The 27544-nt window shown below is 35.5% G+C and overlaps 2 protein-coding genes and 2 long non-coding RNA genes across 4 annotated transcripts; 1 reads left to right on the forward strand and 3 right to left on the reverse strand.

Moving 5' to 3' along the window:
* The first annotated feature begins 1262 nt into the window (after window positions 1-1262).
* Window positions 1263-1979, forward strand: LOC116170198. Its single transcript, XR_004145188.1, has 2 exons — window positions 1263-1498; window positions 1550-1979. It is a non-coding gene; the product is annotated as an uncharacterized LOC116170198 (long non-coding RNA).
* Window positions 1980-2127: 148 nt separating this feature from the next.
* On the reverse strand, window positions 2128-2470 carry LOC116170197. Its single transcript, XR_004145187.1, has 2 exons — window positions 2230-2470; window positions 2128-2178 (listed from the first exon to the last, which is right to left on the reverse strand). It is a non-coding gene; the product is annotated as an uncharacterized LOC116170197 (long non-coding RNA).
* A 6025-nt stretch (window positions 2471-8495) lies between these two features.
* Window positions 8496-18977, reverse strand: LOC116170513 (enhancer of mRNA-decapping protein 4). Its single transcript, XM_031486967.1, has 13 exons — window positions 18775-18977; window positions 18631-18713; window positions 18462-18574; window positions 18208-18413; window positions 17972-18158; window positions 13352-13500; window positions 12999-13296; window positions 10181-11747; window positions 9958-10123; window positions 9467-9638; window positions 9260-9413; window positions 8971-9197; window positions 8496-8917 (listed from the first exon to the last, which is right to left on the reverse strand). The coding sequence occupies exons 3-13, from the start codon at window positions 18506-18508 to the stop codon at window positions 8734-8736; spliced, it is 3357 nt and encodes a 1118-aa protein (XP_031342827.1). The 5' UTR covers window positions 18509-18574; window positions 18631-18713; window positions 18775-18977; the 3' UTR covers window positions 8496-8733.
* A 4794-nt stretch (window positions 18978-23771) lies between these two features.
* LOC116170514 (lysosomal thioesterase PPT2 homolog) lies at window positions 23772-25682 on the reverse strand. The gene is made up of 4 exons (XM_031486968.1): window positions 25349-25682; window positions 25056-25305; window positions 24727-25000; window positions 23772-24675 (listed from the first exon to the last, which is right to left on the reverse strand). Exons 1-4 carry the CDS (start codon window positions 25478-25480, stop codon window positions 24477-24479), a joined length of 855 nt encoding a protein of 284 aa, XP_031342828.1. The 5' UTR covers window positions 25481-25682; the 3' UTR covers window positions 23772-24476.
* Window positions 25683-27544: the final 1862 nt, after the last annotated feature.

The following is a 27544-nucleotide window of genomic DNA, read 5'->3' on the forward strand; positions in this document are numbered from 1 at the left end:
ATATGGAAACTCCAGGTAAGTAGAATTTTTTAATTACGAGAGTTCTTTCGTAAGTCTCGTGCAAAGTTCGCGATTTACATACACTTCTAGCCTGTGTAGTTGATTGTTGTGAATATTTTTGCAGTCGTTACGTTCCAGGAAATGTGAAATGTGTTTCTGATTCATATATGTGGTCATCGATGTTGTTTTCGTATTTTTTTCGATGGTTGTGGTTACTTTATCAACATGTACCCAGTGCCGGGACTTAAAGACCCAGGACCCCTAGGCACTTGAAATTTGGGGGCCCCCTGGCCCTTATCCCGCAGTCATTTTAGAAATTCAGGGAATTAAAGGCACAGTACAAAATGTATATTTTAAAAAAGAATTTAATTACTCTAATAATCATCATAGCTAGGTCCTTAAAATCTATACAATCATACGGCGAACTTTCTTCTCTGCGAAAGAGCGGATGACGTCGTCATAGTCAATAGACTGCATTATTTCCGACTCTATGTACATTACAGAGAGTGAATTTAATTTAATCTATGTTTTTCTATATTAGATCTTAAAAAAGTCTTTATTCTTTTTAGCGCGGAAAACGACCGTTCTGCTGAGCAGTTTGACGCGGGTGTGCACAACAGCATTCGGAGCGCAATTCCTACGTTTGGATAAATGTCCAAAAAGCCTTTTTCCAACAAGTATTTGTATAGATTCAAAAAAGAAAACTCTAACTTCATTCATCGACAATAAATGAGCTCGCATCACAGTAGGCTCAAATAATATCGTCGTTTCACTCGTTTCGCTTTAAACCTGTAGGATTGGATAATATTGGCGACTGTTTTGATGAGACAAGCCCAGCCGTTTGCTGGTTTATTTATATCAAGGTCCGTTACACACTGGGGCCCCTAGGCCCGGGCCTTGTGGGCTTAGCTGTAAATCTGGCACTGCATGTACGTACCTACGTTACATTTTTATCTCTAGGAAATTGAGGACATTGGACATAGTTGGTATGATATCATGACACCTTAATGTTGGCAAGCCGTCAAAACACTGCCTTTAAACAAATGTTATTTGTATCACAAGTCCAGAAAATGGATGTTTGCGAGTGTGAGTAAGGTTGCAGGCCGAAGCGGAGCTGAGGCCTGCAATACGAATACTCGCAAAACATTTTTATGGACGTGTAATACACAAGATTTTTTGTGTCGAAGTAAAAAATTTGAGGGAACAACGTTCATTTTAAAATTTATATTTCTACCTCCTATAATTAAGCCGTCATACTTGCATTCAAATTTCCAATATTTCGATGTTATGTTGGTAGCACAGACAGTTGGCGGTTGGTAGCACAAGCATGTCAATTCACAACCGATATTTACCAGTGTTTATTCCACATTAATTGTGATTAAATGAATAAACAAAGCATTTACGTTAATTTAATTATTTTTACAAATTTCTAAAACGCTTAGCCCAGTCTTAAGAAGTTCATAACATTTAAAAGAAGCTGCGCTAAAACTAATAAGTAGTAAGTTGATTTCAATGGGAAACATAACCTTGAAATTTATTTCAATTTCAGCTAGTGCTTACGGCTTACACCTATTTTGAGAATTGGGTTGCAATGTTTTCATTTGCAAATTGATTTATCATATTAATTCCATTACATATAAGAATGATAACAAGTTTGTTTGGATATCTACTTCTCGTTGGCTGTCGATTACGAGGAGAGCAGCAAGAGGGCCGATGATTGCTCCGTGCAAATCTACAATTTGGTGTATGCAGTGTCGTTTGATTATTATGGTCTTACTACACGGAAGTAACTGATGTCGGAAATTTTCATCATAGATATGAGCATAGATATCGACAAGAAACCGTTTTCATATGCGTACACCTCCTTTTCGGAAACTGTCATCTTCAGAGAAATATACTTGCTTGTAGATATATAATTTATGGAATAATGTATACAGTTTAATGTTAACAATGGCAGAAATAATAATAATTACAAAACATAGTGTCGTTACTCTTCATCCGTTTAGTGTTGTGTTTTTTGACTGCGTTAATTTACATGCGAAACCATTTGTTGGCATTCCTGGCATCGAGTGTGGAAGTAGGTAAACTTCAATTTCCTATACTTTCAATTAGCTCTCTGTTTTTTGCCATAAACCGTAAGTTTACCATCGGTAAACATGTACAAGTGTCATAACCGCACTAAACGAAAACTTGTAAGTGAAACTTACAATTCTTGATTAGGGTACTTACCTACCGCATTTACATATACGTATTACTATGTTACCTACCAAGCCATAAAGTGCTTAAAATGGAATTTGCACAAAAAATATGCCTATCATTCTTACAATTTAATTTAAATTTAGAACTGTCATTGCAAATTAAATCAGTTCCACCAACCAATTTTTAGTGATATTTTTGCCGGCCTAGGCCAGCAAATCATAACTTTCTGGACTAATTTGGCTACAGAAAACAAAGCTTTGAAGCAGGGAGACACAAAAATAGTTATTTGTTTCATTAGTACAAAAAATGTCAGTTTTCGGGACGAGGAAGATAGTTGCTGGACGACGCGTTAGCGGAGTCCAGCAACCTTCCGAGTCCCGAAAACGCATTTTTTGTACGAATAAAACATAAAATTTTTTCTCCAACCCCCTTTACTTCAAATTACATTTGAAATTAGATTCAGTCCAGTTTCACTACTAGTATAAGAACTTCTGTTTTCTTGTCCTCACGTGTCATGTCACTCTAGTTTTTAGGTTAACTTATAACCTATTCGTTCTTACTTCTTACTTCTCACCTCTCGCGACTTTGTAGGGAGCAAATCTTGAGGTAGCATGTTCTGCCGTTTCTAAAATCTCTGGCGGAGTGCAATCGATGTCCCTATCAGTTTCAGTCATTTCTATTGTATAGACAATTAATATTGCTATATTTTGTATTGAAATAAAAAACTTACCATACAGTTTTTTAATTAAAATTAATTGCAATTAACTTTTTCAAATTTTGAATGCAAAATGACAGATAATAGTGCAATGGGTCTGAAGTAGATGGCGTTACGCGCGACGGCGGGTTGTATACGTATTAAAATTACGTTCATCGAATATGTAAATTACGTTACACATGGTTTAAATAAAAATAGCGAGCGTAAATCATTTTCAATACATGTACATGCATACGTATAGGTAACAGCATTACTTGCATTGAATATGCAAAAATATTTGATTTGTATGTATAGAAATATCTTACAACCTGCAATGTAAAACGATGTCAATGTGACATATCTCCGTGATTGGAATTTTTTAATTGGCCAACTTTCAAGGTCAATTTCTTTTTGGTACTAGGACCAAAAGTATCCACTTTTTGTACAGTTGCCATGGTGAAAGCGATTAATCCGCAAAACGTCAATTTTAGGTACCGAACACTGTCACAAAATAGCGTCTTATTCAGGTGGTTGGAGAAAAAATGATTTTCTTCTGCACGGTAGCATGTTGAGACCTAGCACTTTCCTTTTATTGTAAATACTTCTCATGGATTGCTTCGCCTTTTATTGAGCGAAGTACCCAATCTATGTAGCAATTTTTGACATCGATTTCAATTTGTTTTTACAAGAAGTACATATCGGTCAAAGTTCACAAAAATTAGCCCACAAATATGAAACTTTTGCCCATGCGCGAAAACAACTCGTAAAACGATAAATTGCATGTACACATATGAACATCAAAGTAATCTCCAGCCTTGGTTAACATAATTAATATAAACGAAAAGTGTGGATGCAGTCTGCAATTGCTCAATATGGTAAGGATATTACCAAGACAATACCTTTCTTTTTATACACCAAAATCCTTCTATAAGTCAACTTTATATTCAGCATGGAGTTTCGCACAGTAGAGGTCAGCTTCTTTATTGATCCTGGTGCTACTGGTGTGACCGAGGAACTGATCAACGCTCTTCGCTCGAAGTCGAAAGTGTGAAGTGACTTGTAATGGAGCCACAGCAAGCAAGGAGTTGCAAGAGAATCTATCAACCTTTCAACTGCAGAAATTTGAACAAAATTCAATTGATTTCAGTTTTTCTCCGTAACCATTAGACATGAGACAAAAGTTACAAGAAATGAATGCAACTTTTTATTAAAGACAACTTTTCGTATTTCCAACAGTTAAACAAATATGGTAAAAAAGTGACAATCAGCCGCCATCTTAGCACAACATGCACGAGTGTTCATTTTCAATGTTGTTACTGGGCTACACACCTATGCAAAGTTTTCCCTTTGTAGTGTACTTAACCCCCAGGTTCTACGATAACTTCACACTACAAGAACACGGAAATAAAGTCAACCCGGCAAAGCTTAAAAATGGCCACCCGAATGACTACACCCTCCAAAACTAAACAAGATCCCGCTTAAATTTGAAAAGTGGCACGTAATCAAACATCTAAGGCAGGGCCCCCTTACGTTATAGTTGTAAACAACGCTATGACCTGAAGCACAGTAGAGAGGGAACGTTAAATAAAACACTGAAATTGTGAAAAGTTTGTTTAATAATGATCGATGATTGTAAAAGCTCGGAAATTTAAGTCCAAAATAAATTACATCGCAAAAATAAACTTTTGAAAATGGTAGTTCACCGAATCAAAATAGAAATAGGCTGGGAAAAAAAGAACTTACCAATAAAAAAAAACCAGCCGTCAAATTAATATCAAATTGTGTTGTAAAATTAATTATTTGTAATGATGTGAATGCGTAACATAAAATTATAACCTCACAAAAAGTATAGGCCGTATTAGACGATGCAATTTTTATTGCAATTTTTGCAGCAATTCATTGCCGCAAGAAATTGCACGAAAAATTGCTCCGTGTATGTTAAAATTGCACGTGCAATTTCTTGCGCCAAATATTGCAGCAAGACATTCTGCAATTTTCTGGTTATAGAACTTGTGCTATTTTTCTTGCAATTTAGTAACTATTTTAGTAACATTTAATTTATAAAAAAAATAAAGTGGTATGCACTGGAGAACATTACCTCCTTATGCTATATACAGGTTTGTTATTTAAAGTTAAAACTGAAATAACCTATTTACGAGGAATTCAAAAATGGATATTGCTGCCGCATCTTTAGTTATTGCGTCTGCTGTTGCTCTTTTAAAAAAAAAGAAACAAAGAAGACGACGACATTTTTGGACCAGGCAGTGGCTTGCCAATAACGATTTCACAAAGGGAAACTTAAACCTACTCAATGAATTTAACGAACCTGATGGCCGTTTGCACCGACATATTTAAGCCGAGCTTAGCTTAAGCGTAGCTTAAAATCCATGGCAACAATTGTCTCAATAATCGTTGCCATGGATTTTAAGCTACGCTTCAGCTAAGCTCCACTTAAATTTGTCGGTGCAAACGGCCATGAGTATGAATAAGTGCGTGCAAATATAAATAATAAATTGCACGGCCTTCAACAAAGGAAACGTCACAAAACACACGTTTCCTGGTCTACAACAGACGTGAAGTTGCTTTCAAGTATTTCCCAGTGATGCCAATTCCACTTTCATTGGCACCAATACATGATTAGAATTGGGTATAAAAAAATTGCCAAATAAATTGCATAGTGTAATCATTGCATCTTTTTGCAATAATTGCTGCAATAATAGCAGCAACAGTTGCTGCAAGGATTGCAATAAAAATTGCATCGTCTAATACGGCCTTATCAGGTAAACTTCAAGAGGTAACATACAGGTTAAAAACAAGTTTTGGAAATTATGGGTTAGGTAAGCAGGTACCAAGATTCTAAGAAAGGGTGAACTACACAGGATGTGACTCATTTTTGGTGCAATAAAGTCCTTTTGTTAAAAGTAAGATGGAAAATTACATGGCTTTGTAGGCAAATTTAACTAAGAACAAAATATGTGGAAATTATTGAATCGCCACCCATTTATCGCACATAGATTCTAAACTGAAGAGCTTTGATTAGCGTAATCCCGCTCCTGCAAGGTGGGTAGCCCGCCCCTGGTTTCGAGCCTACAGTTGGATGTCGAAGACAATCATGGAAATAGGTGTCGTACTTCAATTTTGACTACAATTTTTACCACCCCTGTGACTGCTTCATTCACGGAGAAAATTGTTAGTAACAAACAACAAGTCAGTACATACATCAAACGAATCGGTAATTTCCACATATTAAAATAAAATGATCAAAACTTATATGAATGTTACTTCAGGGGCAAGAATAAGTAATCAACATAAATTAAGCACCAAAAACATAAACAATTACAAACAATAGCATAACGGTATCACACATGTGATTCTGCATTGCGGTTAAACCAAGTAAATTTCAAAAACAAGGATTCAAACACAAAAATATAAAATGCGGCATACAAAACACAAATACGATATAAAGAAATGCAAAAAATTACTACCTGCATTAAATAACAACAAACATTTACAGAGCGACGCGTTCACGACCACCATTCAAGACAAGATGCCCACAGAACAGTAATATTCTGTGAAGATGACAAACGTAACCCCCGTTCGTGCTTTCTAGATGGCGCAGGCAGCTTTTCCCCACCATAGATATATAAATACATAGATACAGCCATACCCCAACATAGTTCAAAAGGACGTACCATCTATTACCATCACTTTCGGCACATTAATTACGTATAGCGCTATCCTTTATAGAGGTACCCTGAGCATGGAAGACAAGATTCGCATTATTTATTATAGCTGTCAATCAAATTGTTAGCACAAATCACACAGAAAATTATCAGATTTGAGACTTTACAACATAAATAAACCGCCTTTTTATTTATTTAAATCGCATAGTAGCAAGAAATGTTACATTTAAAATGGAAGATGTTACTTAGAAAGCTGGAAAATGAAGAATTTGAAAAAATTACAGCTGACAAATGGAAGAAAGTGTGTGAACATGTGGAAAGTGATTAATTTAAAAGAGAAGTTATATTGGTTGATGTTTCTGAACTTTATAATAAGTGTTAATAATGACAGTGATGATTCGGATTTGTCAATTTCATCTGACGATGATTCGGATTGTGAACTTTATAAATGTAATGAATGTTCACTAAATGAGTATTATCACCAATTGGATATCATTGCTAAGATGTTGTATTTATTTTAAATAAATGTACACGTGTAGCTTACTTACTACAATTAGCACTATAATTTAAAAAAGAAACTCCACCGATTGGACATATGCCGAAAGGTAGGCAAGACGCGTAGCGACCAAAATTTGATATTGCACGCACACACAGTCTATAAATCTCGTTTTCCTAAGAATATTGCACGGATCCTGTGATCATGATACAAACGCACTGCATCAACATCATATAGGCCAAAATGATAATTGGAAACGAATTCACTTCCTGTCGCAACTTAATCTTCGTAACCATTACGCCTACAACCATGCAATTAAAATTAAATTGTTGAACATAAACTTTACTTACTTACGGTTTTTTTTGATATTCTACAAGCCAGCAATGAATTCACTGCAGCACATCATGCCAAACAAGGTAAACATGTCCCAAATTTGAATGGCGTAGCTCTATGTAATAAAACTATTTCAGGAATAACAATTATGGACGCGTCTATCATTATGGCAAGCACTAATGTTATTCGTATTCAATTGATAACGCAATAATCACATAATATTTAGGGAAAAAACCGCCCATCATGTTTAGGGCGAATATTTTTAGTTAGATTTGATTTCGCGCGATCGTGAAATGTGTCAACTGTCACATGACTTATGGGACGCGCGAAGTTTGTTTTAAGCGTCCGATTCGCGTACGACATAGTGGTTAATGCAATAAAAAGCGATAGAACATGTTTCTTCTTGGTTAGAAAGTAATGGAGAGATGTACAAATTTCTTTGATATGTTTTTTAAAACCGAGGTACGTTTGTTAAGGATGGCTGTATCTAGGTATTTATATATTTTATATCTATGTTCCCCACCTAGAAATTGCATGGTTGCCAACTCTCAAAAATGTATGTATCATCGTAAGGTGTATAATACAGGATGGAACCTCTCACCTTTTAGGGAATAATTTCGAGATAGAGGGAAAATTTTACGTAAATGACCGGCAAATAAATCAACAAAATCTGTAATGTTTAGCATTATTGAACAAAGAACAAAAAGGGCGCTATGGCATTGGGGCGCAAGATATTAGGACGCGGACATTGGACCGCAGACATTAGGCCATGGACATTAGGGCGCAGACATTGGGACGTAGATATTGGGATGCAGACATTAGAACGCAAGCATCATGTAGGTCCCCTTACAAAGCAGGTATGATAAAAGGTATAATTAAATTAAACCAATGTTATTTTACTTATTTCATCTGTATATGTGTTCTAACATCTCGTCCTACCCTAGGATCTGTCCTGTCTGCAACCTAATGACAGCGGCCTAAGCCCTAATGCCGGGTCACCAACAAAAACAGAATAAATTTCAACAATTAGATTAGTACAGTAAACAAATGAGGTAATACCTACACGAAGAAAAGTAGAAACCTTAACAGATCAATGTCACAACTCTAATTTATTTAAAAAAATACAAAACGGTGACAAATGGTTACAATAGTTCTAAATGTTATACCAACATAACCTATAATACAGTCTCTTTGTAAACAATACAAGTAAAACAAAACATGAACTTCATTATACTAACACGACATAATTACTTCTATTTATTAATAAGTTCTAATAAATCAATATTCTGGAGTTAGGTCAATATGTGAAATTCTAATAAAAGTAAATTTCAGGGAGTCAGTAACGACTGCGTCATCAAATGCAACCTTCGCATATTCCTTACACAGCTATGATTAGGATGCGAAGATATGAAATTGTTTAGGTTTTGTTGTAATTCTTTTAGCACAATAGGCATGTGCTCTTTCGTTATTAAATTAGTAGGCTCCAAACTTAAAACGGCTTCTTCGATATACCTAAAAATGAATGGGAATAAAGATATCACTGTTTCGTTAATAGCACAACCTACTTTTGTTTCAATTCAGTGTTTCTAACTAAGTCTGCACTTAACTGTTGAATTAACGACAAAATGACAGGCTGTGTGAGTAAGCAACCTCCTATTTTGAAAACTTCTTGAGGATTCGTTTTTTCGCAGACATGTACTACTAAGGATAAATCGGATGCTGACAAAGCTTGCTGAAAGGCCACATCGATTTGTCCTTTGCCTAACAGTTGTTGAATGTGTGCCAACTGCGCCTACAACAAATGTAAAATTGTTACTGCAAACCAGCAAACAGTGACCTCACCAATAGACATACCTGAGAATCAAACACATGCGGCGATGGTGTTACTGCTCTCGATCGAACAGCATTAATAACGCTATCTTCCAGTATTGCCGCATGGTTCTTAAAGCCCAATTTCACTTGCTCACTCACCAAATTCGCCAACATGAGTGTTAATCTGTCCTGCATGCTAAATACGCAAAAGTTAAGAATCACAAAAAATTAACAAACAAGAATGCTTACTTGGCAAAAGAAATGTTTAGTTGCTTTTCAATTTCTTGAGAAACATTGGCAGGTAGCTTGTCTGAATTTTTTTTTATGTTATCGGAAACCTTTTGCATTTGACTTATTAGATCAGCACCTTTATCTTGCGCGTGTCTTTGTTTATCCATGTAGTTTTCAACTGACGCAGTGTCTAAAAGATTAGTTTTGTAGTATTACATCATGACGTTTAACGTGTTTGAAATATAGGAATAAACTGTTAAAATCAATATAGACAACGAGCAACCAGCACAGACAGACGGACAGAAAGTCTAAATAACCAAACTTTAATCGGTTAGTCCCTTGACCATTATCTACCTAATTACTGAAGACAGAATTGGAAAATTCGAAACCATTCGTGGGTTATCATGTACACAGATGGACGGACAGAGGTAACTGGTTAATATTTAGTGAGTAATGAGTGTCCAAAGAGACTAGAATCTCGTGATTGTAGGTTATACAATAGTACTTACATTCCTTAGTGCCTTTAGTAAAGGTGTCATGAATTTGTTGAAACATTGTTCCGCAGACTCGTTCCCAGGATGGAATAAGTGTTGTACCCATCATTTCCTTATAACACTCCTCCAAACTTGGTTTTATTATATTTACTATGGATAAACTCAACGAATCCGCCACGGCCTATAAAAATACGCAAACAGTTCAGACTTGTTATAACGTAAGAATATTTCTACTCACTTTGCTGGTAACTAGCTTAGAAATATTATCTTTCAAAAGGTGATCGGTATTAGTTAATTTTTGTGTATACTCGACAAACAATTGATGTTTTAAACTCTCAAACGTATTCATTATGGAAGGTAAAACGATATTCTTTATATCGTGCCCGATAATTATTTGTAACTTCTCCGTTATTTGTTTTGTTAAAATTTGAGTGGTACTCGCTATAAGATTTTCGATGTGCTCTTGCTCTACACTTTTCTGTATATTTACATAATTCTCAAACAACTTCGCCTGTTGAATTTGACTTCTGGACAAGGCCACATCCAATTCCTTTGCGAACATTCCCCTCAAGTCATCTTTTATATTATTTTTATTCACCTCTTGTTGTAATTTTTGAATGTGAGCGTGTTGGTCACGGATCAGATTCTCCAAGCTGTTTAAACGCAAATTGATCTCTTGAAGGTGAGTTTTATCACTACCTAAGTCATTTCGATTGTCGGTAATACTTTCGGCCGCCGCCAGCTTGCGATTCTCCTCTTCAACTATTTCATTCGCTTTCATAATAGGAATATTGGGCCAAACCACTTCGCTACTGCTGTTCTCGTTAAACATCAAATTGTCAGTTTGATTAAAATTATTTTTAGTTTCGATTTCGGGACTAGTGTCTTTGGTAAGGTTTTCGAAATACTCCTGGCTGTTTTTAAACGATAAAATCTCTTGCACTTCGCGGCTCGGACTGGAGCCGGCGCTGGCGTAGTTTTCCTTTAGCGGTCTGTCAAACTGAAGTACGTCATCGGCGTCCATTAAATTTTCAATTTTGACATCTTCGGATATCTTTTCTGGCTTAAGCATGATAGGGGAGGTCGAGTTACTGCCGTGCGAATTTCTTTTGTTAGTGGGACTGTTCTGAATTGGCGAACTGAACGCGTCCGGAGTCATTAAATTTAAAGCAGCTTGGCCCGTTTGTTGTTGGATTAAATAATTTACAGACGTTTGCAAATCGTTCAATTTAGGTAGGTCTTTGGCGCTGGAGTCGTCCGCCTTATTCTCGTTCAAGTTAATTAGTGTGTCTGTGGATGAATCTAATGTGAACATTTCACTGTTATTCTGAACCGAAAGACTGTCAGGTTGATAGGTAATATTACACTCCTGCAATTTTTTGGGTTGAACCACATACAATTTTATAACAATAGCGGATATGTTAGTTTCATCTTCGTTAGCTTCACATAAACACAGATCATCAGAACTACTTGTGTAGCGAAATTTACAAATTTCTGCACTTGTAATGCAATAGCTCAAAACTGGTGCAGGTAATAAAAATTCTGAAATAGATATCACAGTTGCAACTCTTTCGGAATCGTGTTTCTCTAGTTGCAGGACATACATTATTCTGTTATTAATATCAGATAATAACAAATATTGACCTGTCATATCTAGACGGGCTTTTAATAATAACTGAGACGTAGGACACGTCGGGTTAGGTACGAACTTGATAGTTTGTAAACAGCTCCACGTTTCACAGGACCAAATTTTAAGTTCTGCGTTATATTTGGATCCGGTTATTGCGAACTTCCAAAACCTGGAACTAAAAGACAAATGTTTGATACCTATTCTCTACAGAAAGCGGTACAACATTTACAGTTTAGTTATTTTTACTAGTTATAAAACATACAACTACCTCAGCTGATGTTTCACGCAATTCCAAGAGAAAACTTAGAGATTTAAAGCTGTTTTAAGTGTGTTCATTATAAGAAGGTAGTAGATGGCGCTGAGTTTGAAGATAGACACACACAGGAATAATATAAAACGGCACCAAACTTGAATATAAATATACAGTGTGTCCCCGGATGGACTGAACAAGAGGGAAAAAATTTTTAATTTTAACTTTACACAAAAATGTCATTCTTTTTCTTAAGCTCTAAGGTGTCTTTTTTAACTTGATCAGGTTGCCATGGAAGATACAATGATAGTCTGATTTAATCAAAAACATGCAACTTAGAAAAATTTCCGCTGTAGATTTTGCGTTTTTTTAATTTTCTCAGCTGCTAAAAGGAATATCTAGATTTTTATTTCAGAATAGGTGGTTTTGAGGCAAGCAAAATTTTTTATAAAGAATGGCATTTTTGCGTAAAGTTAAAATTAAACATTTTTTCCCCCTTGTTCAGTCCATCCGGAGACACACTGTATAATATAAATACCAATCCACCAATTGCACTCTTGGTTCTTTAAAATTGACAAGTAATGAGAGTTCGACAGTTTAGTTCGTAACCGAAAATACTAACAAAACAAAATTGGTCACTCGCTTTATTTTTCAGCGTACTACTGACTTGTTAACCAATCACAGTGAAGGTCAAAGCTTCCCTATGTTTTCTACTGCTACCTTCTTAAAATGAATACAGTACACAAGCTTTTTAACTCTTCCTGTAATTTCTAAGAATACAGGTACGTGTATTTCCGTAAAGAAAAGTGGGGGTCATTTTTTACTCCAATGCAATACCTCCCTAATACTAACGTGCAGGTGGTAATAAAACCATCAGTGAATCATTTGGTGAATTACAAGATAATTCATTGGTCCGATCGCCCGTAGACACATCATGTTTCAACCACCTTTGAGGTCCACTGGTCAGAAAAATGGGAAAAATTGTTTAAGAGGTTTGAAAAGTACCGGATGGCGTCGGTCGGGGCTTGATCAGGTGACTAAAATCTAGCATGAAAAGATGTACAATAACTTGTTCAATGTTTCGTTTTTTCGCCCATCCTGACAGCACACGGCTTGCTTCATTTATGCCACGGACAATATGGAAATGTACATCAAGTTCATTACCACATTACTTACTCAGGTCCATAGGTGTGTACATTATCCAAAAATAGGAGACAAGACAGCGTTTCCCCTTGGTGTGGATTCCACTCATGCAGACACCGAGGCTTTTCATTTTCAACCATGTACACTTGAAAAAATTTCACAAATCCGTCCAAACTGGCGGTCGCTAACGCAGTACCGTCGGGCGAAAATGATGCGTCCACTACGTCGAGCACGTGCCCGTTGATTTCAACGTAGCCTTCATAACTTGTATGCGGTTGCAAAGGTCCAGTTCCGTAACGATTATTTACAATACTAACGTCCCAGACTTCGACTGTAACAAATAAAACGTATAGCTAGGTGCAACAAATTTATGGCGAATTTCACACCTGTGCTTCCATTTAACAGCACCAATAGTTTAGCGGGATCATCTAAAGTATCTGAGTCTTCTCCATACGATGGTACGTAAGGGCACCATATTACTCTGTAATTACTTGCTTGGGATGTGGGATGAATAACGTGCATTAATAATGTGCATCTAGTGGATTATTAAGAAAATAACTTTGCAGAAAAGGGAATAGTTCTTTTAAAAGCGAAACCTATCATTCCAACACCCGTCCCACTACCTCGGACCTGTAACAAAAGCCGTACAAGTCCTACAATTGTTAGAATATACTTTACACTTGTAGCTCTTTCATAACACAACTCATTTCCATATACCGAATTCAGTAGGACTTTTAGTTATAGTTACAGGCGGATTACTTGAAACTTGTAGACTTGTTACAATATTGTATAGTTTGTGTTACAGGTCCCTGGTCGTCACATAATAGCAACCTAATAAATGTTCACTACTTGATCTATGGATAGGCACCTTTATAGTCGATTTATACAATTACTATCATTAGACTATTAAGAAATATCTAATCAAATCAAAGGTTTATTGGGCGTTTCTAACCAACGATACCATACATTAGAAAAACCCGCATTCAGATGAAAAAAAACCAGCATTCAGGAATGATAAAAAAGCAGCATTCCCACGAAAAAAACCTAGCATTCCGGAATGACTAAAAAAAAATGAATGAAATTTGTTTAAGAAAGTAGCATTCCGATTAAGAAAAGCCAGCATTCCGGAATGATTAACAAAAATATACCAATGGAAAAAAAGCAGCATTAAAAAACATTCCGATGAAAAAACCCAACAGAGAAGGGGATCAAGGTCTCAATCGTTTCCATTAAAAAAAAATAACAAAAAAAAGCAAGTCCCGTCAAAAAAATGGTAGGTCCCAATTTAAAAAATAACAAAAAAAAGAGCAAGTACCATTAAAAAAAAAAGACCAGTCTCACTTCCAAAAAAATAACGAAAAAGGGCAGGTCTTATTTCGAAAAAATCATAACAAAAAGAACGGGTTCCACTTTTAAAAAAAGGGTATTTTGCATTAACATGATAAATCGACGACAGGATGGCCGTGTAAGAGGAACTTTTTTAACTCGAAAACATGACGTTTTATTATGGCTCACTAAAGAAGTTTTTGTTACTGTGCAATAACGGTTCATTTTAAATTGTATAGTGATGCATTAAGTGATGTACACAGTGTACAGTGCACTACCCCTCATCCTTTTATCATAACTTTTAATTAATGTAATTATTTAATAGATTTTAAATTTTTTTGAAAAATGTTCTTGAATAAGGGTACTGACATGTTACGCCTAATAAAAAGGTTCCTTGCTATTTAAACAAATTCAACTGTTTTTCGTTACTCATTTGTTTTCTGAAATAAAAACTACTAAATGCTGCCTTATGATGGGAAATAAAGTATTACACAACGTATACATATACAGGGTCATTCTTGACGAGCGTCAGTTAGAAAGATATGGAAAACCTTTGAAAATTAAGCTGAACTGATAAGTCCTTTAAGGGTTTTGGCACATGATGAATTGAACTAAAATATTTTCAAAATGGCGCCACTTCCGGAAATACCGGAAGTAGCCATCAACTTTGTTGTTTTAAATAGGGGCCCCCTATTTTTTCTACATTTTCGGATTCTACGTCGAATTTATAGTACAACGATACCCCATAGTTGACCCTTTGCTCCAAGGGCTTCGCCGATATTCAAGTTTTTGTGTCAAAAATTGAATTTGCAGGGGTAACTTTAAAAATTTATTATTCGAAAACGGTGAGAGATATTGCAAAACAGTTTTCAATGCTTTATTAAGGAAAGATCAAATTTTCTTATGGTATGCGTATCCGTCTAAAAAAGTGAGACTACGTCACTTTTTCAAAGCTCTCAAATTTTAAACTTTTAAATATCCGTAACTCCATTTTTTCAAATGGCACCCCTCATTTTGTTCCTTACCCTTGTTTTCCTTTTTCCCAGACCTTTAATTTGATGCAAAATGTCAAAAGCTGCTTCAAACGGTTTCCGAGATATTTCATGTTTTATTTATTTCTTGTGGCAAATTGATAAAAAAATTAAATCGCTTGATGTTATTCTTTTGTTTTTATTATGATAATGTTTAAATGTCAAATTTTCGCTGCTTGAACTTATACTTCTCGTCAGTAATGCCTCGTTTGGGTTACACTAATGAAGATTTTTTGAATTTAATATTAATACACGGTGAATGTAATCGAATAGCTGCCAGGAAAAGCAGCGAAAATTTGACGTTTAAACAAATAAACATATCATAATAAAAACAAAAGAATAACATCAAGCGATTTAATTTTTTTATCAACTTTCCACAAGAAGTAACTAAAACATGGAATATCTCGGAAACCGTTTGAAGCAGCTTTTGACATTTTGCATCAAATTAAAGGTCTGGGAAAAAGGAAAACAAGGGTAAAGAACAAAATGGGGGGTGCCATTTGAAAAAATGGAGTTACGGATATTTAAAAGTTTAAAAGTTGAGAGCTTTGAAAAAGTAACGTAGTCTCACTTTTTTAGACGGTTACGCATACCGTAAGAAAATTTGATCTTTCCTTAATAAAGCATTGGAAACTGTTTTGCAATATCTCTCACCGTTTTCGAATAATAAATTTTTAAAGTTACCTATGCAAATTCAATTTTTGACACAAAAACTTGAATATCGACGAAGCCCTTGGAGCAAAGAGTCAACTATGGGGTATCGTTGTACTCCAAATTCGATGTAGAATCCGAAAATGTAGAAAAAATAGGGGGTCCCTATTTAAAATAACAAAGTTGATGGCTACTTCCGGTATTTCCGGAAGTGGCGCCATCTTGAAAATATTTTAGTTCAATTCATCATATGCCAAAACCCTTAAAGAACTTATCAGTTTATCTTCATTTTCAAAGGTTTTCCATATCTTTCTAACTGACGCTCGTCAAGAATGACCCTGTATAGAAACATTTTAACACATGTCAACGTTTTGAAAAAGTCTTAACGGACGAAACGTCAACCATTTTATTAAAAAGATGTATTAAAAAATGCAATCGCAATCTTGTATGAATTTTGCATCATTTTGATGCTGCAATTATTGCTCTCGAGTCTAGCTCATAAAATATGAAGGGTGTGGGAAGGGGAACATCTTTTTAAGGAATTGAATGTAACTTCGGTTTAGTAACCAATTTTCACATAACTGGTTCATCGGTAAGAGCTCTATTTGTGTAATCCGATTTTACATGGAAAGTCTTTTTAGTAAATGTGATGCGTGATAGAGGGCGCGGTTTGACATCCACATAAACTTTGCACGTTTTCTTGAAAATTTCAAATGGAACGATATAATATTATTATATGGTTTTTTCAAATATGATGAAAAAATGCGAGAATTTTAAGCTCTATTGTGCAGGAGCCAGAATCAATGAAAAATTCACTACACCAGGTCATGCGGTGACAAACGAATTCACCAAGAGGAAAGTGCAAACCTTGAAGTAAGTTGCCATGGAGAATGAATCTTTACCAATTAAGACGATACATGACAGTCTCTTCAGATACAAAGCACCGCCTCTCATTAATGGGAAGACACAAAGGAAAATGGTTGGTCCTCAATAATTGACAAATTTGAATTCAATGTGATGCCCTCATTAAACAACACACACCAGCAAGACAACCCAAAGTAAGTGATCAAGTCTGTTAATACGGCAACAAGCAACATTGGTTATTGACATGAAGTTCGGTCAGCTTCACTGCTTGGTGAAGTTGGACGACGGCTACTCCTTTAAGATCAACTTCGACCAACTAACTCAGAACTCCCAACAAAAGCGTGTTTTTATCCTATCTCTGCTGAGACGGACCCATTGAACAAAGTTTATGTACCTATAAATTTTCAAAAAGCTGTGTACATTAGTTTCCCATATTGCCAATGGACACCCAGTGTCTTACCTAGAAATTCACTATTCATGTAGTAGCAACAGGCAGATCTTCACCAGTCCAATCACAAAAAATGATCTGACCAACATCAATTTTTTAAATGGAACATCCTAGATATTATAATTTAAAAAAATTGCAATACTTTCAAAAATATAACCCACAAAAGATTACAAGATTCTAAAACGTTAAAAATGAATTTAAAAATCAAAAAATATTTTTTTAATGACATCCTTGAATTTTATTAAATATTTTTTTGAATTGTTGCGACACTTTAATTTTTTGAATTTGATCTGTGGATGTTACCTACATTGTTTGATGTTTTTAGATTAACATTTTATATCTAGGAATATGTGTTCCAAATTTGGTTCAGCCGTTTAGCAGACAGACCAACATAATAGATTTTGTTTGATTTGGATTCCTGGCGCTTCACAACGTGTATTTCCGTCAAAAAAGTGGGGGTCATTTTTTACTCCAATGCAATACCCTTTACTAACGTGCGGATGGTAAAAATGGCAGATTATTCACCAACCTTTGGGCGAGTCAAAAATTATCAGTTCAGTAGTTTTTCAAAAGCTTAATAACTGCAGCTTAAAAGTGAACATTTTATAAAAATTGATTTCTGGCAAAACAAGTATGCTCCATGGGAGACACTTCATTTGGAGATAAATGTTAGCAGAAAAGGATACTCAATTGCGTCACTCCTATCATCGATATTATACACAAAAAGACTGCCTTCCTCATCGACACACGCCAAAACTATTTGTTGGGGAATTAAAGCAAAGGAAATATCTTGAACTAAACCATTCATCTCTCTAATCAGGGCTCTACGATTAGTTTCCAGGTTGGTGACACGTATCATTCCACCTTTCTTTCCTAACGAAGCAAATAAAATTAACCAAAGAAAGTTCAAATCGAACCCAACCTTTCATTCCGTAGGCTATTACGTGACCATTCAAATGTACTGCTAGCAGCTGCCCAACGTAGAACTTCAGCTCCCAGTTATAGTCAACAACGTCAGTTAGCTTGACTTTTGAACTGCCATGATTGTGGTTACCGGCGCTACAATTAACAGTGACCTCTTGTCCGAGTATCTCGATGGAATATTCCTTATCCGATCCATTGAATGAGCTAATAAAAAAGACATTGCCCGACTAAGTACAGTGAGGATTGACTTACATATTTTGGGTGATATTTTGTTCTGCGGTTATTAGTGCTGAATCCATTGTTAGAATAAAATTTCCGGATATGCTCACTTCTAAGCTTAAAAAATAATGGGCTATGGCAAATTGCTAAAAATTGTACATATTTAAATAAACAATTGTGGCAATATTAGATTAGCACTCACTGCATTACTGTTGTAAATCTCAAACTTTTTCCTCTTCTATGACCTTTTTTGATTAAAACAAACACTTTAAAGGGCCGTTCGGTCTAAAATTAAACAAACATAGTACCTCAGAGCAAGAAATAAAGAACTCCGCATAATACGTACCCGATGCCGGCAAATATGGAAAATAGGTTAGGTAAATTTCAGATTTATGCTGAAGTTAGGGTTGAAATAAAATTAGAATTGCTATAATTCTTAATACTGTTCGGTGTATTAATTTCTTTTTAAATATTTAAATAACGAATACAACGTTAATTAGATTAAAATTTTAAATCTAAAAAATTAATTCTTTTTTTTGCGTTGCGGCACACCGACCAGTGGCGTAACCTACTCCACCTAGGAACGGAAAACGCACGAACTTATAAATTGAGATGGACTGCTAATGCTGAAAAACAAATGACACCTACATGGGGGCCGCCATGATGTGCACTCACTTGGCGCGAAATTCAAATCAACTAATAAAAAAGCATTAAACCAACATTAACCTCACGTTTTCTAAATAAATGACTGTGCCACATGTCATTTTCCAAGGCTGCAATAGTCTCAAAACTTGAGCACTAGGAAAATTCCCCTAGAAAATAACTAAAATGTGCACATCATGGCGGCGCCCATGCTAGGGCCATTTCTACCTCTATGCAACTGTTTAATCAGCAGTCCATCTTAATTTATAAGTTCGTGGGAAAACGATTTGTAGTAAATTTTCTAGAACGTTATCGAGGCGCCATCAAGTCAGTAAAAGACTAGGACACCACCAATAAAAAATAAAAGCGGATGGACTGGTTATCTTTCTGTGAAATATGATATGCATTTAGATTTTTCTATGTTAATTATGTTTGCTACTGTGTTGTATTGGCGCACGTGTATCCAAAGGTCGAATTTCCAAGAAAAAATTACCACCTCTACAGAAGCTGGATAACGCAATAAATATATTAACGTTCCGATCCTTTCTACAAACATAACAGCTATATAAACAAATTGAATTGTGTTTAGTCTCAGTCTTAACATCGATGTTGAAATGATAAACAAAATTCGCATTGATGTGATAAATTATTAGTATCATAAAAGTGATAAATATTGAATTATTATAAATCAATCTATTTTAGTAACGTTATTTAGTTCCTGTGAATATTGATAATTAATAAATATTTAAATAAATCTGGTAATAAATTTACGTACAAATTCTTAAATGTCAGTCGCATAGAACACTTTTACTTCTCAACTGAATTGTCCGTAACACACAAAAAGGGCCAGGAACAAACCGCTATTGGGCAAAAAACCTGACATATAACACACAAATACAATGCCTATATTAACGAAGGCAACAAACAGCAAGAAAAAAATACCCAAATCCAACACCTCAAATCGTACAATGAATAGCAGTTTTCGGGTCAAATGCAGTTAAACAAGTTGATAGGTTCCACCCTGTATATACAATCTCCGACGATGCACACATTGGGTACGTTCGGCATCGGAGTAGGTATATAAAGTGCACTCCAAATGCTCCTTTTTGACTTTTATTCGATTGGAGCATGCTCTTTTGTAGGAGTAGTACTCGGAGTAGGTACGCTCTCATCACTCCTGACTTATAGGTGGAGCATTAAAAGTACTGTGAACAACTAATTAAACTGTCATTTTTTAGCATTGGAAATGCTTATGTTTTGTATGGGTATGAATTTACCAGGTTTGCCGAGTAGAAAAGAAGACAAGTGGTGTCGCGTCTAGTCTTGATTGTATCGTACTCGACTGCAATCGGTAGATTCAGGAAAAGTCGCGGATACTGTCGATACGGTACTTACTTAACAGTGCGCAGGGGGATTGTTAATTCGAATTTTTAAAATTCTCGTCACATTCCCCGTGATTAGGTTATTTATTTATTTATTTTGCCTTTATTTTGAAGTGGGCGGGGTTTTTCAGCCAAGGCTGCTCTACCAACGCCACCCCTATACATTTATACAATATCCATGCCCGAACCCGGATTCGAACCAGGGGAACCCTAGCACCCCAGTCGGCAGCTTCAACTGAATGCGTCACAACTACAAGCATGTTACGCCGCTTATTATTCAGAAACATAATTCCGTGTGAATAAGGGTTATTTATGGCTTTATAGGTTATACGGTTATCATTTCCAATGCCTCCGATGGTTGCAAGGATTGCGAAATGTGTGAATGTTTTTAAGAAGTATAATACTCATTCCTGCAAATCGAAAATATGGACCGATTTTATAAATGTAGTTTGTGTTGATTTGTTTGTAAACTAACAATTTCGCCTTAAAGAGACAATCGCGGGAGTGGCAAAAACTGTAATCAAATGATTTACGATCACAGTCAATACCGTGACTGATCTTGGCAATCAACTGTAGGCTCGAAACCCCGAACGAGGAGCGAGTTATCCATCTCGGGGGCGAGATTCTGCTAAGAAAAACTCTTCGGTTTAGAATCTATACGTGTGTTATATGAGTTGCAATTCAACAATTTTCACATATTTTGTTGTAATATTGAATGTGCTCTACAAGGCCATGTAATTTTCCACCTTATTTGCTTTTAACAGAAGGAGTTTATTGCACCAAAGATGAGTCACACCGTGTGTTTCAGCCTTTCTTAGAATGTTGGCACCTGACCAATTGAAACGTGTTTTTAACCTATGTCACCTCTGGAAGTCTACATGGTACATATTGTTATAATTTTATGTCGTGCATTTACATTATTACAAACGTGTGTTATATGAGTTGCAATTCAACAATTTTCACATATTTTGTTGTAATATTGAATGTGCTCTACAAGGCCATGTAATTTTCCACCTTATTTGCTTTTAACAGAAGGAGTTTATTGCACCAAAGATGAGTCACACCGTGTGTTTCAGCCTTTCTTAGAATGTTGGCACCTGACCAATTGAAACGTGTTTTTAACCTATGTCACCTCTGGAAGTCTACATGGTACATATTGTTATAATTTTATGTCGTGCATTTACATTATTACAAACGTGTGTTATATGAGTTGCAATTCAACAATTTTCACATATTTTGTTGTAATATTGAATGTGCTCTACAAGGCCATGTAATTTTCCACCTTTTTTGCTCTTAACAGAAGGAGTTTATTGCACCAAAGATGAGTCACACCGTGTGTTTCAGCTATACAATTTAATATTAACTAGTCGGCTGTTTTTTCTGGGTAAGTTCTTTTTTTCACCAGCCACAATTATTAAACAAACTTTTCTCAATTTCATTGTTTTATTTTACGTTCCTTCCCAACTGTACTTCATTTTGTAGCGTTGTTTACAACTAACGTAAGCTTATCCTCCACACGTTAGTACCTCAATGGTGATTTTACTTATTGACTCGTTGCTCCTTAGCTTGTTATCTTTTTTTTGCTTTGCCTATATAAATACCGGTTATGCATTATGCGATTTGATACAGTAAATGATGTTGTGCTCAAATAAAGCGCTAAATTTAAATATCAACTCAATTATCAAAATGGATACGTTACCTGAATTATACCTTCAAATCAATTCTGTCAAATGCAGGTGATGCATCGTCTGCTTTATTTGTGATGCAAACGTTATAGGTTACAATTTAACGAAATAAACAATGAAATGCAATTTTCCTAACTGAAAAATTTATTTTTAAATTAATACACAACTTGAATGAATGTTCTACGGAATGATAAAGTTAGTTTATTAATACGTACCTAATGCAAAAAAACACCTTATCTTGAACCGGCCGGTATGACGGTATACAGGAACATGCAAGTAATACGATTTGTTTCCAACAATAACGGAAAAGTAGAACGACAAAAACAATATTGAAACAACAAAGGTCCCCTTTCAATCTTACATCCAATTAATAGCAAACGATGCTTCATAAATAGCAACAAATCTCCCCTCTTCCAATATACATATTCGTTCTCCCCAAAAAAAGGTCGCCCTAACTTCGTTTTAAATTTGACCTTAAATGAGAAATAATCTATTAGCTGTAACGTTTGATCGCAATATTTTATAAACATCGTAATTCAAAATATATCTTCAGGTACCATCTGACTATCTCGGAGAACAACATATACAGCGAGGAATCAGAGCTATATGACGTACTCCCTCCACGGAATAAACGGTTATTCGATACACATAGAGCAGCAAACGATTAGGAAGCGAGAAATCAGCAAACCACAATTATTGCGGAAGCAAGATGGAGAGTGTTGTAGAAGAGAGAACGAGGTAGTAATACCGTTGTAGTGTATTGTAGTCTACCGCAGAGAGATAAGTGGAACATGATAGAGAACGTCACAGATTGAGACAGCATAACAGAGGCAAATAGAAGTCAATATCAATATACAGTAAGGAAGGCCAAAAGTGTGCCAACAACACATAACGCGTTTGGGGAGTAGTGTTATATCGCCGCGAAAGAAATGCACCTGCACCGCCAAGTGCCACTACTAAGTAAATGCCGCCACAATATCATACATATCTTACCGATAAGTATAGTCGAAAGAACAAAAACTATGTTTGTTTGTAAACTTTTATTTAAAAGCACACTATATTCTAGCTGCAATAACCCATCTAGTAATCAAAGCATATCTTCCTTATAGTACAATCATAGACATATGAGTATTGAGTACAACTTACGAATATCTATACTGTTGACTCTGTGTTTATGCAGTGATCATTAGTAAGGTATTCAAGTTTAATTGTAAGATCACAAAGACAGTCTTTAAAAGTTACACATTAAAAGAGGAAAATGACTTAATATTATGGCGTGGTGTGTTCTTTAGTTGATTAATTGACTCATAAAACAAGCCTGACAAAATGGAAGATGGGTTTACACTGTAATTGGAGAGACAAGAAATGACTTGTATTGAGCTAATTAAGAAGCAAAAACTTTTACTCAAAGAGGTGGAATGGTATGAAGATGCTGTGCCACAGGAGCTTGTGTGCCAAACTTATTATATTTATCTACACCCAGGTTCAGAGGCGAATTAGCCAAACATTGAACCCTAGAGGCTATGATATGTGTGCCCCCTCTCTCACCATCTTGTGACTCCCAACCAGGCACGTCCCCAGGTGACGGATAGGAGAAGGCGCTAACAAATAATCATATGGAATTCTAGGCCAACATTGAATCGGTAATTGTGACTCGTAAAATAGACTGTGTCTTTGACATTTACTGTGAAAAATACATAGTCTATTTTTTGGAAACTTTTACGAATATAAAGTAAAAAAGTCTAAGAACTTCAACGCTACTTATTATCATGCTTTAAAGGAAACCACAACATTCCGATAACTTCCGAAGATATGCCAGAAAAACCGAAATTTGCAGATTTTGTTTTTTTTTTTTATGTTAAGTATTTAAGCAGATACAGAACAGCGTTGAGAAATTTTTAATACAATGTTTCATTTCGGAGAAATCACCGTCAACTTTATTTTTTTATAAGACCCGTAAAAAACGTACATATTGTATTAAGTAGCATTTTTTATTATGAATACAACGATGTATGGCACAAAAAAAAGTTGGAGAAACTCTGTCGGCTTCAACAGTATGGTGTACCTACGCACGAGGTGCATAACGCTCTAGTGGTGCCAGAATACCTATGGGACAAATTTTCCATTTTACAGGGAATTTGTCCGATCACAAGTGAAATGAAAGTAGTTACAGTCACTTGGACCTACATAACTAAAAAGGAGACAGCAGAAAGGGAAATTGAAAACTGATATTGCACACTCCTTAAATATATGTATGAACACACCTTTTATAAGGAACAAAGCTTGCACCTTCTTATCGTTCCACCTCCTTGCTATAGCTGATCTAAATCAGTCGGTATTCAATCTAAATAAGGTAAAATGTACTGATCAACAATAGTTTCATTAATATGCCACATGTAATGATCAATTCCCGGTACAGTAATCAGAATTAACTTCCCTTTTTTATCAAGTGTTCTTAGACCAATCGTGTCTTCAATGTAGATATCCCGATCCACTAACTTAACGACAGTTTCATTTAAATTAAAGTAACCAAATTGACTAAATATGAAAAAGAATTAGATCACCTTTCGTAAACAGTTGCATACGAACCTAGATTGCCAAGGAGTAATAACATTATCATCTGGACCACCAATTAATACTAACTTGTTTAGTTTTAAAATAGCAGCTTTAAATTGCTCGCTCTTGTTTGAACCTATTTCGTTGTTGATGTACGGTAAAAAATCACTATACGAATAGTACAAACTTTGGTGGTGGGGATCGTTCCAATAATTTCCAACCGAAGTATGCTGACCAACTCGTGAATAAAATAGTTCATATGCAGTTTTTAAAGCTAGGTTTGGAAAAATTATGTGCAGAAATTCGGCTGAAATTGTAATAATTAATATGTATTGAAAGAATAGATGTAACGTGTTACCTACTTCCGTACTGTCCTGCTTGTGGGCTGCTCAAGGATATAAAATTATGTACATTATGATCAGGTAAATCCTGTATTAGCGCACGTCCTAGTAAACCTCCTTGGGAGTATCCGAGAAAGTTAAAACCCTCCGGATGACTTTGACTAATATTTAATATATCCATTTTCAACTGCTGAATCTGGTACCACATGCTATCTAAACTTGACCAGCCTCCAAATCGATCAATATTATAAACAACAGTTCCTGGGTGTTTCTAAAATCTATAGGTAAATTTTAATGTATTAGAAGTTATTCACCTCTTGTATTCGATCTTTTATTAACGTCATACATTCACTCCCTGTGAGTATCCCATGCAATAAAACAGTTGGTTTGTATCCAGCCACTAAGAGACTTAAAGAAAAAATGAGAACCAAAACTCTTAAACCCATTTTACAATTTATTGTAAGAAGTACAGAATTCAAGCACAAATAATATGCGTGAATTAAAACGAGATATTAAAAACTAACAAAGTAGACAGGATAAGTAATATCACAGTGCAATTACACGCACATTTTTGGCTTATTTTTATCACAGAACAAAGGGTTGTATTTTTGTTTTTGTTGAAAGGTGGTCGGTCGGAAATCATTTGTCCAAAAATGTATCTGAACTAAAAACTAAAAAGTTCGTTTAGAACTACCGTTTATGAAATAAATGATCTACTACTACCAAGGTCTGTATAATGTACATTGTACCGGGTGATTCATTAGAAGTGATGATCGTTTGAATTTCGTGCTTAAGGTTCTAGTATTTTTTGCATTAGTAAATTGGTGAATTGAATTTCGTTAGTAATTTTTTTCTGTAATGACCATACAGAGTTGTATAATTAGAGAAACAGTGTTGTTGTAGATAAATTGACCCCAATTGAATTTTGCGCAGGCTGTAGGCGAGTGTGCGCACTAACCAGATGGAGATTCCATGGAGACAAGAGACAATTTGCCTCGAACATCGCTGGGTACGATTATATTGGAGCTGCGAGCAGCGAGCAGAGCTGCGATGAAAGCGGAGCGATGTTTTGCAAAGTATTGTAGTATACGGATGTGCTTATGTTGGAGCGGTGCGAACGCAAAGCTGCAACTATAAGAGCGAAGAAAGAGATTCATTTGCAACTCGTTGCTAGTGTCGCTGTTTTTAGGATGGATGTAGACAATGACAAACTAATTAGCCAGATTTTTATCAGAACTGCTCTCTGGGATCAGAAAAACAGCAATCACCATATATTCTGGATAAGTTGTGGGATGAAATATTGCGGTTAAATTAAACACAAAACGTAATTCTAACCTCATTTCTTTATTTTTTGTGATTTTGACCACAACTACATTAATTTACGTAATAATTAGACATCTTCTTCATCTAAATTCTAAATCAACGTTCACGTTTGCGTCTCATTTAGCACTGGTCTAGCGTAATCGATGCTCCAATATAAACACAACAAAGCAAGGAGAAGAAATAGTGTTGCGTTCATCGCCGCTCTTAGCGCTGTTCTATTCGCAGCGCGCAGCTCCAACATAAACGTACCAAAACACTTTTTTCTCCAACCACCTGAATAAGACGCTATTTTGTGCCAGTGTTCGGTACGTAAAATTGACGTTTTGCGGATTAATAGCTTTCACCATGGCAACTGTACAAAAAGTGGATACTTTTGGTCCTAGTACCAAAAAGAAATTGACCTTGAAAGTCGGCCAATTAAAAAATTACAATCACGGAGATATGTCACATTGACATCGTTTTACATTGCAGGTTGTAAGATATTTCTATACATACAAATCAAATATTTTTGCATATTCAATACAAATAATGATTTCTATGCGTATGTACATGTATTGAAAATGATTTACGCTCGCTATTTTTAAGTAAACCATGTGTAACGTAATTTACATATTCGGTGAACGTAATTTTAATACGTATACAACCCGCCGTCGCGCGTAACGCCATCTACTTCAGACCCATTGCACTATATCTGTCATTTTGAATTCAAAATTTGAAAAAGTTAATTGCAATTAATTTTAATTAAAAAACTGTTTTTTATTTCAATACAAAATATAACAATATTAATTGTTTATACAATAAAATGACTGAAAGTGATAGCGACATGGATTGCACTCCGCTAGAGATTATAGAAACGGCAGAACATGCTACCTCAAGATTTGCTCCCTACAAAGTCGCGAGAGGTGAGAAGTAAGAAGTAAGAACGAATAGGTCATAAGTTAACCTAAAAACTAGAGTGGCATGACACGTGAGGACAAGAAAGCAGAAGTTCTTATACTATAGTAGTGAAACTGTGACTGAATCTAAATTCGAAAATAATTTGAAGTACAGGGGGTTGGAGAAAAAATTTTATGTTTTATTCGTACAAAAAATGCGTTTTCGGGACTCGGAAGGTTGCTGGACTCCGCTAACGCGTCGTCCAGCAACTATCTTCCTCGTCTCGAAAACTGACATTTTTTGTACTAATG

Source organism: Photinus pyralis, unplaced genomic scaffold (genome assembly GCF_008802855.1).
Source record: "Photinus pyralis isolate 1611_PpyrPB1 unplaced genomic scaffold, Ppyr1.3 Ppyr1.4_LG5, whole genome shotgun sequence".
Classification (NCBI taxonomy): domain Eukaryota; kingdom Metazoa; phylum Arthropoda; class Insecta; order Coleoptera; family Lampyridae; genus Photinus; species Photinus pyralis.

Coding starts and splice junctions, on each gene's coding strand:
- LOC116170514 (XM_031486968.1), bottom strand. CDS start 25,480: ATGGGTTTAAGAGTTTTGGTTCTCATTTTTTCTTTAAGTCTCTTAGTG. Junction 25,001..25,055: donor ACAAGCAGGACAGTACGGAA/GTAGGTAACACG, acceptor TTACAATTTCAG/CCGAATTTCTGCACATAATT. Junction 24,676..24,726: donor ATTACTCCTTGGCAATCTAG/GTTCGTATGCAA, acceptor TTTCATATTTAG/TCAATTTGGTTACTTTAATT.
- LOC116170513 (XM_031486967.1), bottom strand. CDS start 18,508: ATGGATTCAGCACTAATAACCGCAGAACAAAATATCACCCAAAATAT. Junction 18,414..18,461: donor CAAAATATCACCCAAAATAT/GTAAGTCAATCC, acceptor CTTTTTTATTAG/CTCATTCAATGGATCGGATA. Junction 18,159..18,207: donor AATAGCCTACGGAATGAAAG/GTTGGGTTCGAT, acceptor TTGCTTCGTTAG/GAAAGAAAGGTGGAATGATA.